At 36.5% G+C, this 17336-nt stretch overlaps 1 protein-coding gene across 3 annotated transcripts in view; it reads right to left on the reverse strand.

Annotated features, from left to right (window-relative positions):
* Positions 1–3569: 3569 nt before the first annotated feature.
* The window catches only part of cfap74 (cilia and flagella associated protein 74), a 55013-nt gene continuing 41246 nt past the window's right edge, over positions 3570–17336 (reverse strand). For 2 of the 3 annotated variants that reach the window (XM_015040880.1, XM_015040881.1), the window contains exons 24-39: positions 14505–14678; positions 13593–13726; positions 13223–13484; positions 11470–11604; positions 9919–10037; positions 8388–8516; positions 7988–8097; positions 7791–7846; positions 7436–7555; positions 7206–7361; positions 6627–6765; positions 6169–6323; positions 5853–5985; positions 5279–5406; positions 5004–5138; positions 3570–4077 (exon numbers count right to left, since the gene is read on the reverse strand). In XM_015040880.1, the coding sequence (XP_014896366.1) occupies positions 3973–4077; positions 5004–5138; positions 5279–5406; positions 5853–5985; positions 6169–6323; positions 6627–6765; positions 7206–7361; positions 7436–7555; positions 7791–7846; positions 7988–8097; positions 8388–8516; positions 9919–10037; positions 11470–11604; positions 13223–13484; positions 13593–13726; positions 14505–14678 (2190 nt within the window). In that variant the 3' untranslated portion in view covers positions 3570–3972. Of the gene's footprint in view, positions 4078–5003; positions 5139–5278; positions 5407–5852; positions 5986–6168; positions 6324–6626; positions 6766–7205; positions 7362–7435; positions 7556–7790; positions 7847–7987; positions 8098–8387; positions 8517–9918; positions 10038–11469; positions 11605–13222; positions 13485–13592; positions 13727–14504; positions 14679–17336 lie in introns of those variants that run through there. The other variant, XM_015040882.1, reaches the window with a different exon arrangement.

Here is a 17336-nt window from a genome sequence, read left to right on the forward strand (position 1 = left end):
ATACTTATTTTTATCAATGCATTTTTTTAAGAAAAATCAAAGACACTAAATGCTTGAAGATAAAAAATAAATTTTACGCTAGAATTTTAATTAACTGCGTGCGTGACAGCAAGTTGCTTTTTATGTGTGATATGAAAATTGCGGTACGCTGAACTGTTACCTCAGAAAAACCGGCAGTTTCATTTGAAATTCAAAGCAGACGGGCCAGCTTTCTCCACACACACACGCTGCCAGCCAGGAGAGTCTTCCAGAGAGTTTGGAAAAAATAAAAGTATTGAGTTCCAATTTGTGACAACGGTACGTTCCCACAAATTTACTTTATTTAATTTTGATCGATTTTTATTATTCACACTCTCAGAATAAGCTGTTATGTAAATAAGTGTGCCTATGAATTGTATTTATCTGTATTTGTTGGTCTTTGTGTTCAACAGATTAATGTGTCTGTGCTTTTGTTTTGGATAAAGTAATCACTGGGGATTCATGTCCTGTGGGTGGGCCATCACTGAAACACAGTGAGGACTTAATCATTATTACCGGTTCCTCCAGGCAGCGTGCTCCAAGGAGGAGCTAATGCTCGGTGGGTTAAGGCGTTACTTGGAGACATGGAACACTTTGTGGTCCTCTGAGGCAACAAAGTGTGCTTTGGGTCCAGTCCGATGGGGGATGAGAGCAGCAGCGGCAACAGCCTTGGTTTGTAAGAAGAATGTTCTTGTACGTTCCTGATAAGTCTGCCTTCACGCACGAAATGCATAACACTAAGTAAGAATAATACAAAAAAGGGTAGACTGATATTATTTCTTAAAATATTATTTTGCATATTTGGGGACGCATCTGTTTTTATGAGAAAAATGAGATTTTCTCACATATAAATAATCAAAGTGACATCTACCGGCATGTAGGGATGCGTTCTCCAAGAAGAAAATGTTAACAAGAAGAAGAACAAAACACAAATGCAAATATATGTGTCCCTGTGGAGGTATGTAAAGGAGTACCATCGTTTGATGTTCTGTTCAATTGCAGTGACGCATAACATAGTTAGATTTTTAAAATAATAATAAAAAAACTACATATATTAGAGAAATGTTTAGAGAGACAGGTTTGAGTGTGGGTTTCTAGTGGGATTCAGGTTAATGCCGCTAAGATTCAGTTGTCCATGGATACGCCCCACGCCTGTTTGGATACATGTGTTGTGGAGGGTCTTTAGTACAGCTATAAAACCCCAGGGTCCTAATTCAGTTACAACACATCCAGTTTTTTAACTGTGTTACTATGACGACCCTCATCAGCTAACACAGGCTGCATAATTTAATCGGTTACATACAATAAGAACTTTGCAAGCTGACACCGTTGCGACTTTTTTTTTTTTTTTTCAAATCTTGTTGTACGTGATTAAGTTCTGGAGGACGTCTGTAGGGACACTGTTAAGAAACATATGTATTTCATTTGTGTGTGCTTTAATACATTTCTGTTCACATTCATATTTACAGAGATACGTATCCTAGTTAGCCTGAGTGTGCAGCGTAAGTAGCACTATCTTAGCGTATTAGGAAGAGATCAGGGGAGAAATCAGATTAAAAAAAAAAAAGAGGCAAAACAGCAACACAAATATCGTCTCATATAATCTAATAGATTTCATAAAACGAGTGACATTACACGAGGCTAAGCTCTTAATGACCTTGCTTTTTATAGGCAGGTTAGGATACAGTAATCTGATTTATTATAATCTCCAACAATCTCTGATAAATGCTTACTGCATGCATCTCAGACAGAGGTCAGCTCCTATTGGTCCATTACAAGGCATTAGTGACATCTGCTGTTCAGATGCGCAGGGCCTTATTAAACAAGTTGAACACGCTTTCAGGGTTAGTAAGAGAGGATTTGATATGAATGTAATATATAATTCGGGAAAATTCTGGGCTAAAGTTTGTGCCAGAGCTGCTGGGCACCTCATAATCCTGGAGACAAACACAAAGAACATGTATGTATTACAGGAAATGACAAGAGTACAATCCGCATATTGCATGTTTCCACCCTAGGAAGATTGTAAAAACTGAGCTACCAAACAATTGTCTGAAGAGGTTCTTAGAAGCAGCAATACTTCACTAAAACTTTCAAAGTAATGTGCTTGGGAAATACATTTTCTGAAATGACTGAAACATTTGTGTTGGTAAATAACAAGCAAGCTTTTAATAGTAGCAACCCACATCCAATGCACCACATCATGTTTAATTGTGACTGATTACGACCTTAAAGCATATTGATGCGCCACGCGCAACAAGAAACATGTTTGTTACACCATGTGATGTTCGCTATGTACATCTTCAAAACGTTAGCTTAGCATTCCTTCTTTATATTGTCAATTGAACTTGAACTACAATTCTCACCAGAATAACTGATCTTGTGAGAAATTGATCACAAGGCAATTTTTTTTTCAAAAACATTTCTTATAATGACTAGATTGTGAGTTAGATATCTCTGAATATTTTTCAACCACAACAGTTGATCTTTGCTCATCCCCTGAGGGTAGCTTAAAATAAAAAGGCCTTACTGGCATATTATATGCATTTTAAAAAACAGCTTAAGATACTTCAGTCAATTTAAACACACTGGAATAATAATTGCAGCACCAGTGTTTCTTAACATGGGATTTATTTCTACTCTAAATATTTGCTCTCAAATAAGATGTGTATTTTTCTAAACTTAGTTTAAGAATGAACTGCTGCTATAAAATAGTTTATTTTAAGACTCTTCACATGCTTATAAGGGACTTCAGTAATTGTGAGGCACTGCTTTTGAGTTTCTAAAATGTAGAGCACACACACACACACACACACACACACACACACACACAACATTATGCATAATGCAAGTGTAGATCCACTTACTTCTGAGAAGGTCCATCACCACTGAAAGTTAAAGCTAAAAAACCCCCCAAAAAACAGTGTGGATAAATTTTTAAAAGTAGCCTGAAGCGGCTATCCCAACCCGGCCCCCAATGTTTCAGCACAGTCTACCGTACATGTTGCCCGTGTTTCCATATAGATTTTTCTCGAAAGTTTCTGTTTATTCATGAAATATTAATACTATTTATTTTTAATACACAACTTTGGTTTTACATGCCATAAGCAAGAAGCAGCTGCACAAGTAAATAAACAGTTTTCAGATGGCAAACAATGCTTTTCTTTTTTCATCAATTAAACCTGCATTTAATGCAAATATAAAAAAAGTAAGTGATGATATTTCAACTAATCTCCAAAATGGGTTTTGGCTTCATCAGTATTTTTATTTATCCTATATTTATCAGCACACTTGAATTATTTTGTCTTTATCAGAGCTGTTCATTTGGTACTATTAGCTCCCTCTAGTGGTGGAAATCACTTCTACAGTCATATGCTGTACTTCAGTCTAAACATAGTGATAGTTTTCTTTCCCACTCCATAATGTACTTTACTGCGGGCAATATTTGCTTTCCCAACTATTATTCTAGGAAATAATTTGCATATTTCATTGGCGTTCACTCATCATTCAGATTTTTATTTCTTTTTGTGTACATTTAAACTAGACAAACACAGCTTTATAGTGTTTTTTTTTATAGTGTTTACATTTACAGCTTTAGCTGTTCTCATGTTAGAAATTTATTCAACTAAAATAGTTCAAATGACTTTGTGCAGAAGCTTTTTTTTCTGCACATACTGTTTAGTTCTTACCGTTCAGTTTTTATATGGCAGCACTTTCATGACCACGACAGCAAATCTTTGCTTTACTTCTGTTTTTTTTCTAATCACAAATTTATAAATTTGTGCATCATCCGTTTCTTGACTCTCCAAACAACGCACGATTTTTTCTAACCACAAAGAGCAAAAAAAAAAAAAAAAAAAAATTAATTAACTACCTAGAAATCAAAATAATAAAAACAGCAAAAAGTTGTGGAACAAGGTTTTTCCACTGATCTGCATCCATTTCCTGTATTGGTCAGTCAGCAGCGGACGAGACAAAAGCCATCAGCGTCACTTTGTAAATTGTGATCTCATCGCTCTTCACGGTGAGGGGGACGCACACCTGGACGACCTCAAAGGGCTGAAATAAGAATCACATATTTATCACATACATTCAAGACATGTTCTGCCAGAATAGAGATTCTCTATGTAACCCGCAGGCAGGGATTATTCAATTCACATAAAACAATATGATGTTCATATATTGCTTATCACCAGGTTGTATTGTGTGGATAATTATGTAAATGATTGAGGAAAGAAAATAAATATTTTTAACCCTGAAGCCACTAAAACTTAACATACAAAGAAATCTTCTGTACCCATCCTCCTGTGATGAGTTTCTGTGTAAAACTCATCGGCCCAAATTTTTATGATTATAAACAATATTTAAGTATTTGCATGAATTATGAAGTTATAGTCAATTTCTTTGGGAACAACAAGAATTATTTTGGTTGGGGGACGTAATAAAACTACCATGCAACAATTCACACCTTCTGAATAAATATTAATGTACAGCAGTTTGCATGAAATAAAGCAATTTTTCTTTAGTGGATACGGCAACAAACTCTCTCCAGCCTAATAAATATATTTATTTTATATTTAGTAAAATTTACAATATCACATTCATGTATATATGTCTTTGTGCAAATCTTATATAGCTTATAGTTATATTTGTATTTACCAATATTTAACACTTTGGATGGAGTAGCTGTCAGTATATAAACTATTGTATTCTGTTGAGTGTCCTGAAAATTGAGTTAAATTCTTTGTTACGTGAAACACAAACCCAACTACCAAAGGGATCTGATTGGTAAGCCTTCAGCTTTATGCAGAACAAATAAGGTAGATTTGTAAAAAAACAAAACAAAAAAAAAGTATTTTTTTTAGTTGGAAAAATAGATTTATATGAAAAAAATCACTGGCAACCAGTCACAATATTCGTTGTTGTGAATATTATTGCATCCCTCTCCTGCTGAAACTAGTTATACCAATTGATCTGAGCCTCACCCTGTATGCACTTTGAGGTGTCCATGTGATGGTGACAGAACAGCTGCTTCCTGCCTCCACGACGCCTTTAGCAGGTTCCAGGTGAAAGCCCTGCTGGTGCACGGCTGCCAGGTCGTCCCAGTGAAACTCACCACTCTGGAGAAATAGGAAGACCAGCGGTAACTCCTTTTGGTCATCATTGCACAGCAACGTTTGAAGAAATGTTTCTCCCCGTCAGATGATGAAACATAACATGCGTAAGTCGTCTTTGGCGTGTTCTGCCAACACCCCGGTACCTTCTTGTCGGCGTGTGGGGAGCTGATGCAGCCCACCTGCAGTTCCCTGACGGCGGGCCTGATGACCCCTGCTTTGCAGCTGGCCACCAGAGTGACGAGCAGAGGGATACACGGCGTCTCCTCCGCCTCTGTTAGTGGAAGGAAGATGACAACTTCAGTCCTTCACGTACACGTAAGCGGTAATTTGCAAGACACTCCATTTCAACATATTGGCGAAAAAGTTGAATACCGCACATCATTTTCCTTCTGTTTCTTAATTACACCATACTTAATAATATCCCATTAAAGTTTGCGGCTGTAAGCTGTAAAAAGCAAAAATAAAAAATTGTGAAGAAGTTCAAGGGACATGAATACTTTTTCAAGGCTCTCTAAGACGTCACAATGTTACGTTCAGCTTCCTATGACCGGCGTAGATGACTTCATGGCCAAATTCATCCGTTTTTAATTGATAAATCATAAGCTGTCTCGAAGACAGCCATCGCATTTATAACATTTTCCTCTAATAAAATGCAACTTTCATCAGATCATATGTAGTCACCGTCAGGAAGAGACACAGACTGATCGGCCTTGATACCTGTGAGTTGAGGATGAAGTGGGGTGAAGTCAGGAAGAAGAGAATCAATGGGTACCGATAAAGGATCCACTCCACACAGATACATGTTATGTGAAGGAACTGCACCCTTCAGATCTATCTCACAGACTTTACACTGTAAAACAGGCACATGGTTAAAGTGGTAACATCAAGACGGCTAAAGTGTAATTAGGACTTTTAAAACAAAACTGAATCGGCAGTAGAAAAGTTTAAGTCACCACTTTGAAAGAAAAGATCTGATTTTAAAAAACAGAAAATGTGTTTGTATGTCTGTGAATGTGCTTGCCGTTCTGCTCACCTTATTTAGCAGCTCTATGGTGAGTCTGTCTGTGTAGCAGAGGGAAGAATGGTCAGGCTGAAAAGTGACAGCGATGTCTTGTTTCTTTCCAGGAGCAAGGCTGCCCTCTAGTGGCTGTACACCAAAGACACTTAGCCCGCTGTAGTTCTGTGTTCCTGGTCAAGACGGAGAGTTTTACAGTGGCATCAGCGTCAGACAATCTTACAGATCAGATTTATGACAGAAAAAGCTGAGGTCAGAGAGTCAAACATGGCTTCAACGTCTCAATTTAAACCCTGAATCCTCCATCAATTACTCTCTTTTTACTCACTGGAAGATTTATCCACCTTTTATTCATCTAATTAATACATCTGACACTGTTTTGATGGGCAAACAGAAGACAAGGATTGGTCTTTACTTCTGAAAATGTAATTTTTAAACTTGTCAGGTTACACAGCCAATAATTTTTCACATCTTACCCACAGCTGGGTGGATCTGGGTGTCTCTATGTCCATCCAGCAGCAAGGCTACCCTGTCAAATCCATGCTGAGGACTGTTGAGAGAGTGACTGGCCAGCATCACTCTGTATTCCACGGTCTCAGCTGAGCGGTTCGTTAGCTGATGGGAAGAAAAACAGAGGAACCACATTGACAAATTTCATAAGATCACAACGTCAGTATCTTAGTCTTCAGGCCCTCTAAACAAATAGAATATGCTTAGTTATTTGATTTTTTTTTTCTTTCGTTCCCTCTGTGCATATGTCTCAGCCCTTTTTAAAATCTTTTGTTCACCCCAACCACACATCATAAGGTCACATTCAGCTCAAAACATTTAAAATGACTGGATATAAATGCTAAATGTTCCCTACCTGAATAAAAGTACTCATTTTAAAGGCTGTGATTTATTATTTATTTTTTACATTTTATAGGGAGAATTTGCTGTGGCATTAAGATGAATCAATTTCAATAATTATAATAATAATAAAACTACTATATAGCTTTTGAATGAAATTAAACATGTTAAACAAAATTGTTCCAAACTAAAAAGTGACAACTCGCCTTGAAGTGTTGGGAGACGACGTCTTTCTCCAACGCGTAGACAACGTTAGGGAGATCTCTAGCGTGAGACGAAGAGACAAACGGAAGTGCACCCTCCCCTCGAAGAATGATTTCCAAAACCATTTTCGGGGCTCGCACCTGGAGTATTTCACTATACTGTGGAAAATAAAAGGCAGGGTGGGTAATGTACAGCTATTTAAGTAGACTCAAGTTATTTTAAATGAACTCACCTTTTTTTCCAAGTTTGGACTGAAAGCCACGACCAAAGTGTGTTTTTCTCCAGGATTTAAGCCTCTCATAGCATTGAGCAGAGAAAAAGGACCATATATGTCCAACAATGAGGACGTTAGCTTGCAAATGGTTAAAGAAAAAAAGTTGACAGGAAAAAAAAAAAAAAAATAAATATATATATATATATATATATATATATATATATATATAAAAAAAAAAATATATATATATATATATATATATATATATATATATATTTTTTTTTTTCACAAACAAAATATTCCTATATTATGCTTGAATTAAGGGCAACAAAGCTTACATTTTCCTGTTTACATTTTCCTGGAGAAAGGATACTTCCACAGGCTCCTCTGAAATGTTCTGAATTGTCAACCTCTCAACCACTCTGCTTCCTACGGATGGAGTCAAAAACACAACGTAGCATGTAAGGACAAAAAGAAAGACAGGAAAAAGGATGTTGAAGTACTTCAGATAAACATCTGTCCGTCCATCGGACGGATGTTTATCTTTTAGGAGATCAAACCATATCTCACCTACGTAAACTTGACGGAAGTCTAAGACGTTTTTGCCATTGCCAGAAGTCACCAGCAGAGGGGGCTGTACAGCGAGACATTCCAGCTTCAGGTGGAGCGTGTTTATGGCACTAAGGGGATCAAAATAGGCAATGAACAAGAACGAGAAACGTTACTTTGAAACTTTGCTGGATGAATTCATTTTGGTTCATAAGCTAGCAAAACATAAATATAACTTTTCAAAAGAAAACAAAAAATGTTTATTTGAAGCTTACCATATATTATGTTATTGTCTAGAACTGCAGTTTCTATTACTTTATGTAATCTAACATCTACTCTGCAGAAATGGACCTTCTTTTTCTTTCTTAAGCACTCATTCACTCATTGAACCACAAACTATGAAAGCTTACAGTTCTATTACCTCCATGTTGGCTGGACATTTGCCTCTGGAGGATCTCCGTCTGACACAAAGCAGCAAACGATGTACTCTTTGTAGGATCGGCTGAAGGAGCGCAGCAACAAGTCCCTGGCCTTCCTATACAGTTCACTCCTTTAAAAAAGTAAATTATTACTATGTGAATAAGGAGACTTTTACTGGGTCTCATGTTTCATGTTTCTGTTAGATATTTTTTAACAAGGGTAATTAACTTTCCAATAAAAAAACCAAAAAAACAAAAAACAAAATACAAACTCCTTTTAGCCTGGACACTTATTAAGACCATACTAATAAAAAAAAAATATATTTTGTGAGAATAAAGTAATAATATGAGGATAGTTGTAATAATATGTGAAGAAAGTTGTTGTATTCTGACATTATTCAAGTATTTTTCTTTTTTTTTCTTTTTTCTTCACCAATTGGTGTGTATACGATAAACGTTGCAAACTGACAAGAAGCAAGAAGGGGTACTGATCTACAAAATAATCGACCAGATAATGGAACGAGTAACAGCAATAACAATAAAATAACCTATCAAACAAACAAAAAAAACCAAAAGACAAAAAAAAAAAAAGCAAGCAAACAAACAAGGAGGCATACATTAAAATGAATACATTCAAAACAAGAATGAAACAGAACACAATAAATTGGTGTCACAACAAAAATGAAATTGATCAATGTGTGGATTAGGATATCAATTTTTGAATTATTTTTCTGTTCTCTCATTGATTAAACCAAGTGTCACAGATCATTTTGGGAAGAAGTGGAAAAGAGAGGATAAAAGAAAGCAAACCTCCTGACTACCAGGAAAAAAAATATTGTCCAATCACCATTTTTTTTAAATCCCACAGTCTTTGTAAGGTAATAAAAGGTTTTATGCAATTACTTTGTCTCTTCCCATAAAATGTGTTATTACTGATGAACGCCATTTTTATGAATTAGAAAAAGGTACGTACAAAAGTCCCACCCCTTCACATGTGGTATCATTGAAAAGCCCTAAATGTCCTCTCCAGATACCAAAAGGAATTCATTCAGTAGAATGCAGGGGGTGGGAGACATTTAAGTTTGGAAATGTCCTCTACAGAGGACAAAAATTAACTACTGGTAGTCAGGAGGATAAATAAATAAACAAACACATATGCTGGAACAAAGAATAAATAAGGATAACGCAAAAGAAACAAAGAAAAAAGAAAAACACTGTGTCCTTATTATTAGGCTCTCCGATAATAAGGTCCTCCCCTGGTCTTTGCTTCTGCAGTGACATTAACTTAACATATTATTTCAATTTCATACTTTTATGACTTTATTATTCTTGTATTATGACTCCATGCTCGTAATATTTTGACCTGATTCTCGTACAAGTTACCTTTACCTAACACTACGTCATAGACACTTAACTCTCTTCCAAAAATCATGATTTGCTTTTTATTAGTTACTCCTTTAGTGACTGAATACTTATTTAATGCTGCTAAACAACATCAAAAGTGAAACAAAATCTTTCAGGAAGCAAACTCACCCTGGATTCAAGCCAACTCGCTCAGCTGATTTGGAGGAGGGAGAGGATATCTCCCTCCTCTTTGCGAACCCAGGTGTCCTCCTCCCTCTGCTGTGTTCAACAGCAATGTCTCTTTTCATCTTGGACAACACAACAAAGACGTAAGGCAAGGAATACCGAAAGGCTCTGCTGGCGTGACACAGAGACAAGTTCAGAAGACGTAACCACCAACAACCGCGGGCGGTTCCTTTAGGTTGTGTAACGCCATTGATCTGCCTGAGCGACTTACAACCACAGACAGAGATAAACAAATAATGAGTAAGTGATCATTGGACGCAGACAATTAAAGTGAACAAGGCCAAAGGCCTTGCGAGAGCGACGGCAGCATCAACGCCTGCAGATAAAAAAACAATTAACTTTACGACATGTTTAGGGTACAGCAGGTGAAACGAGGACAATGGAGGTTGGGTTTGGTATTAACAGTTCTTCTGAGAACTCCTGCTTGTTAAAAGCATTATGATCAGCTGGCATATCCCTGAAATAAACACATTAATCTAAAATATTCCCACATTCCTTAAGTACTGAGACATAAGTTTTTTTTGTTTTTTTTTTAATACTTCAGCTAATGTCAACGCTCTGTTTTGACACTGTTAGTTTCTTTTTGTCGTCATCTTAGTTTTCGGTTATTTTTTCTCTTCATGTTGGAGCTTATTTCATTTAGATAAACTCAGCAGAGCCTGACACAGGGACAGCTTTATGTGTTATCCGAATAGCTACATTACTCCAGGTTATATTTCAGCTCTTACGGAGAAAATCTCAACTCTCTGTTTAGAGTGTAACTCACTGCAACAGCTGCAAATAGTTTTTGATTTATTGCATATTCAGGCTATCGTTGAGTGAAAGACGTCAGTGGAAGTGAACACATAACAGCTGGAGGCAGAACTCTACAAGTGATGCACAGGGTCAGAGGTCAGGGCGTCAGCAGTAAAAAGGCTCACTGGCAGATAAACATATGAGCTGCAGACAGCTACTGTACATTTTCACTAATCTTCATAAAATGTGAAAATGTCATTTCATAGTTATCAGCCTGTATCTATTATTATTTTTTTTTACATTTATTTCCAGAATTATGGCAACATTTTCTTTTCTGTCATTATTTGGTCAGCAGCAGAATGCCTCAAGGCAAAACCATTACCAGCTACGACTTTCCAAACTTCAGCAATTTTCACAATATTTCATAACCCTCACACAGATGGTATTTGCTCCGTGTTTTTCTGCTTTATCCTGCCTCTTTCTTTGCAAACAAACCAAATAAACATTATCAAGATATTACATGTCTTTGTTCAGCTGGTTGTTGTTTGCATGTTTTTTTTCTTCCCCCCAACAGAATCACTTTCTCTAAAAAGTATACTCAAATATAGTTACTGTAACATATTAAAAATAATAAATTACTGTTATTTAATTATTGCTGAATAAACACCAGTGTGACCTGCTATTTAGTCACTTTTCCACCGGTTTGTTTTACATTTGTGAAGGTAAAAGAAGGGAACCGAAGCGGGTGCTCAGATGTACCTCGTGTTCAGTGACTCTGCTCACTTCTGGCTCCTTCTCGCTGGTCGCCTTGGCGATACGGTGCAGACGGAGAGCCTCTTCAGTGATCGTTTTCTCCCGAAGAACAGGTCTGAACATCACCTGAACGAGGCATCTCTGTAACGCAGGAGAGAGCGACACGATCATTCCCTGTCTGTCTTTGGTGAAGTGGTGAAAAAGCTCGGTTTGCTTAAGGAGGATAAACTTTCTGCTCGCCACATTAAGCTACATTATTATCTTTATTCATGAGCAGAAACAAAAACTAAAAGAAAATGAATTGATTGTTTTAAGTTCTGTGAAGCATTTTGCCACATTACAACCACAAAGTTTAAAATATTTGATGTGGAGTAGTGCATCGCAAAGTGCAAGGGAATGATGGAGTGTTTTTCAAGATTGTTTTACAAATAAAAATCAGTAAAGTTTTCTGTGCAACTTCATGAGTCAAAGTTTTATTTTATTTTTTACTACCACCAGTCTGTTGTGGTATGTCGCTACCAGTTCTGCACACTTAGAGTCAACATTTCTTTTCCTCAGTCTTATTTTCAAAAACAGCTAAAGCTCAGTGAAAATAACACGTAAGCCTTTTTTTTTTGCCAGGATCATACCAAAACAAGGATGAACTTTAAATTATTTTATTGCAGCTTCAGCTGCATGATTAGGGTCATTGTCCTGCTGGAAGGTAAACCTCCATGCCAGTCTCATGTCTTTTTCAGCCTCTACCAGGTTTTCTTCCATGATTGCTCCGAATCTGCCTCCATCTATCTTCCCGTCGACTTGAGCCAAATTTCTGTTAGAGAAAAGCAACCTACAGAATAACGCTACCATCTCCGTGGGTATAGTGATGGGTGTGGTGTATTCATGTTAATGCATGCTTTTAGTATCCTGCCACACACACTAGATTTTAATTTAGCGTTATCAGAGTAAAGATGTTGAATTCCTTTTTGCACCTTGCATTTTAAAGGTGCTATGAAGTGACATTACAATAGAATGCATTGAAGTTTGCGGTTGTAACGTCATAAAATGAGCTGAAGTTTAATTTGAATGAAATAATTTGCAAGGAAACAAAAAATTAAAGGGATAATTCTTTTTTAAACTGGCAAAAGTAGTTATTATGTTAAGTTATGGAAAATAAAAGCTCATCACCTAAAATTAAATTGAGAATAGTACAAAAAAACCCCAAACAAAACAAAACAAAAAAACTAATTGTCCTTCATTTTCAAATTTGAAAAGTCTCCAGCAGAGGGCATCAACAGACTACAGAAGCGTTCAGCTTTGCAGCAGGACTGTGCAAAATTGTTTACAACTGTGTTGTGACAAGATTACCAGAATCATCTTCCGCAGGCTGAAAATTATTACGATAAAATCAAACTGCAAGTTCTTCTGAAGGCTTGGTTTTCTTGGTCAGTAAAATGAGAGGTTAGGCTGAAAAACCTGGAGGAGCTGTCTTACTGCATTTTTCAGCAGCTACTTCCCCCCCCCTACCATAAGCTATCAAAATCATGTTAAAAAGAAGACAATACTGCAAATGAATTCGGCATGGTCTCACAAATGTAAACTTATACCATTGCTTATGGGCCAAAGTTCATTGTGTGCCGAAGTCCTGAAGGAGATGCCAACATGCACCTAAAACCTTTGCATTGCATGGATGTGCTCATACAGAAAAAAAAAAAAAAACAACCCTCCCCTAAAACATCCTTTACATTTACAGACAAACACAACAGATAATCTCATCCACCTCGCCAGGGAGAAGGCGTCCGACTGAAGGAGATATGCTGATGTCGGAATCTTTTGGTAAGCTGAAGCAGAACAACCTGGGAGCTTCAACTGCTGAGATAACTTTGAAGAGTCGAGTTGCAGCTTCTTTATCTTGGTAGTTAGTCAGGTAAATCGTGGCGGTGGATTTGTCACCTACTGGCGTAGGTCTGAACTGAATCAGAGAGTGGGACAGCACCAGCGGTGGATGAAAACCCACACCTCGACAAGGCAGCACAAAGTCTCTGATGAAACATTAAAAAAAAAAAAAAACAATTAAAAAAGACATTTATCTTTCTATAAGCAAACATGTGGGACAATCACTCAAAATCAGGAAGGGAGTAAAAATGAACCTGTCAATTCCAGATTTGCAGCGGAGTTGGAAATTATATTCTATAGGTTTTTTAGGTCTGAAAATCAGGTCGAGCTCCAGGGTCTCTTGAGGAAGCAGAGTGCCGAAGCCATCGTAAGGTTGGACCTCAATATACTGCAGAAACAGAAGCAAAGACTCAGACTGAATGAGCTGGAAGTGTCTACATTTGATTCACTGGAATAAGAGTCTGAAATTATGATAAAGACATTCGCTTTCAAAGGAGGGAATCTGCATGCATGTTTTTCATAAGTTGGCTATAGCAATTGTTAACCACCATCTTTACAGATTTTTTTAAATAAAGTTGTTCATGCGGAAAGGGAGGTCTTTACTTTGGTTTGTTATGTCATAAAAAAGAAAAAATATATATATTTTAAATACACATGTCTTATTTTTTATTTAAAATTTTAAATGTCCAGAATACTAACAGAAAAGTCAGTAGAAATTAGAGTTCCGAGTGGATACGTTAAACTTTTCGCAACCGGAGAATCCAATATGGCCGACTTACGTGTTGAAGCAGCATGGGGCAAAATGGTTTTTAACTTGTTAAATCTTTCACACAAACACAGCCAATCAAAATCTCCTTTGGAGAACAAGTTGGTGCTACGTTTAAATGTACAGATTGCAGAGAAGTAGGTTGCTTTTAGCTAGAATCTGTAACAATAATTAACATGGTCTCTGATGATATCAGAGAACCCTCAGATTTCAAACAACAAATATCTTTCTCAAATCACAATGTAAGAAACCAGTAGAACCGTAGTTCACTATCATCTACTACATTATGTTAATCTAGCAAATTACTATTGATTTTTTTTTTTTTGTACCAGTTAAAGCCATCTAGTGGTATTTGTTTCACAGTTGTTTCAGAACCAACAAGCCATATAAACTGACATACCTCAGGAACCGCCACAAAACCAAAGTCTTGAGGCAGGATGGACATGTTGGTGAGGCGAACAGTGGTTCTGACAAAATGGTAGATAGAACAGTGACCAAAGTCCACCTGGATCTGGTCAAACTGCAGGTCTGAAGATGTGACAATAGCATGGATTGTGTATTTAGCTGGAAGCACCTAAAAAAAAATGCAAAAGGCTAATTTTTATTTATGGAAAACATGTTGTCAACTTTACTTTGGAACAATTTAGCGTCGCTCGAGTCAACACATTTTCATTCCAGCTTTTTCTTTTGGATCTTTATTTTATTTTATTTTTTTACCATCATGCAAATGTTAACATACGGTATCTCAATATAGTTTGACTTGCAGGAAACAAATTCTTTGACTATCCTTGAACTTTTATAACTTTTCAAGTCTTGTTCATGAATTGTTAATAGGATGACATTAATGAAACATGGAGAGAAAGAACACATAGTAGACATAAGTTTCTTATTTAAATAAATATGCACAGTATCCAGTGAGTCCATGTTTAACTTTAGTCGTTCTGCATTAGATAAATCTTTTTTTGTGCATTTTATGGATGTCTGTCATAATTGGGCAACAACATAATGTGTGGTTTTTTTTCTTGAGTGTATTAAACGTACAGTTCTAATGAGCTGTGAAAATTGAAATATAAGCACCAGATGACAGGGACCTCACTTTCTGCCTCTTACCCAACATTTTTCCAATACTCTAATTAAGTTAGAATACAGGATATAACATTTAAATCTAACAACACTACAAATTTTGCAAGCGTATTTTCAGTGCTGTAAAAATGTGTAGCGTCTTACAGATTCCTTTTGGTTTTTGTAGTTTTGGAACACCGACATGTTCAGGTCACACAAATTTTAATTATTTAATTCTTCAAACAAAATACTGCAAAATGAATATTTATCTCATCAAGGAAAACAACAACAACAACAACAACAACAACAACAACAACAACAACAACAACCTAACCCTCTGTTAAAAACTAACACCCTTATGTCAAAGATCATCTCCCAGTGTCTTGATCAGATTTAGGTTAAGGCTTTGACTACACCACTCAAAAATAGTAAGGTCAGTGTTCCAAGAAGCATATGGTCAACATTACAGAAATATATTGATTCAACTTTTTTTCTGTCTCATAAGTGGGGGAATAATTATACATATGCTTGGGACTAATCTAGGAGGAGGATTAATAGAGATTTTTTTTTTGCCCCTGTAAATAGCAATCACAGCAGAATTAGAAAATAAACTCCACAGCATGTTGGCAAAAATGAATCACTGCAACATGGTGAGACAGTGAAGCCTGAAAAACCTGACTGTTTTGAGTTTAATCAATAACGGAGCTCTAAAGCACTAAACTGTGGTCATGTTTAGAACTGATTTTTTATTTTTATTTTTTTACATTTAGTAATAATTAAACAAGTAAAGTTAACAAAATGTCTTTCTTCTCCTTGTTTTGACTCAAGATGGCTTCCTCCTGAGTCATGTCAGTACTCAGCAGAGGGCCGTGTCACTGTGGCATTTCTTGCCAGCTGCTGTGTTGTGTGCTGACCAAACGGTGAGCGCATGAATGTGTGTGACTGTTTCTGACGGTTCAATGCCAGGAACTCAGGGCCTGAGGCTGGGGGCAACAGCTTTGATGCTTCACAGGAACATCCTGGCTGAGTTTTTGGCTCCTTTTCGGTGCCACATACACCTCAGTCCTCTCCTCTTTTTGCCCTTGTAGAGAAATGGACCATTGGTTGGCTGGCAAATGAGAGCAAGGTGACGGTTTGGCAAGAAATGAAACCAAATTTAAATTTGCTAAAAAAAAAAAAAAAAAAAAAAAAAAAAAAAACAGAAAAAAGCTGGCAGAAGCAGTGCACAAATGTTTCAACGGCTGTTCTGGGCTATTTTCTTTTATATAAAGGCAGCAGTTCACAAATTTCGAAATACTAGACAAAATATAATATAAAAATTTGACTCAAGCTTCAACTTTACAACTTTTAAACGGCCACCACGATCTTCAGTAACTCTTTTTAATTAATGAGTTATAGCAACATTTTATTTTCCTTTGGGATTATTCAAGTATTTTTGAATTGAACTGAACTGAATTTAAATTGTCTATCCAAAAGACATATCTGACCTGACCTACAAATGAAAAGGTTTAGTAAGTAGGCAGATTCACAACCACATTATGTAGCCTGTGCCATTCCAATCGAAACCAGAAGGATGCAGTTAGTAAAATAATCTCTGCACTCTGCAGGCAGAAAGAGAGCAGTTGTTAGGGTAACCTACAGTGCTCTGAATTCAGACTGCACACTCTGCTTTACTGCTTTACTATTCCAAGCAGAATATAGAATTAGTATGGAGCAAAATCAAACAAATTTAGATGGAAATATAAAGAGATTCAATCCAGTTTCAGAAGACAATCACTGCTGGTGTCATTATTTGCCTCAGCTTCACTCACTATTGCATTATGCATCATGATCTATGATCTATGCATCATTATCTATCATATGCATGAAACATCATAAAAAAAATGCTGTATGTATTAAACATGACTTAGCGGAAATTTAACTTCACAGTTTGATGCCTCGAAATTGGCCTTTGTCACTTTAAGAATCTCCTGCTCTTTCCGACACTCCGCCTTCAGCATGTCATCACAACAATGCTATTATAATGCAAAACTCAAAAAAGTAGATTTTAGATAATACCCTACATTTCATGCATTATGTAAATGCATTTCAAAAACCCTAATTAATTTTGAAAAAAAAAAAAAAAAAAAAAAAAAAAAAACCTTTGGGAAATTTTTCGTGGGGGTAAAAG

Source organism: Poecilia latipinna, unplaced genomic scaffold (assembly GCF_001443285.1).
Source record: "Poecilia latipinna isolate Pla-1442-1.1 unplaced genomic scaffold, P_latipinna-1.0 Scaffold532, whole genome shotgun sequence".
Taxonomy (NCBI): domain Eukaryota; kingdom Metazoa; phylum Chordata; class Actinopteri; order Cyprinodontiformes; family Poeciliidae; genus Poecilia; species Poecilia latipinna.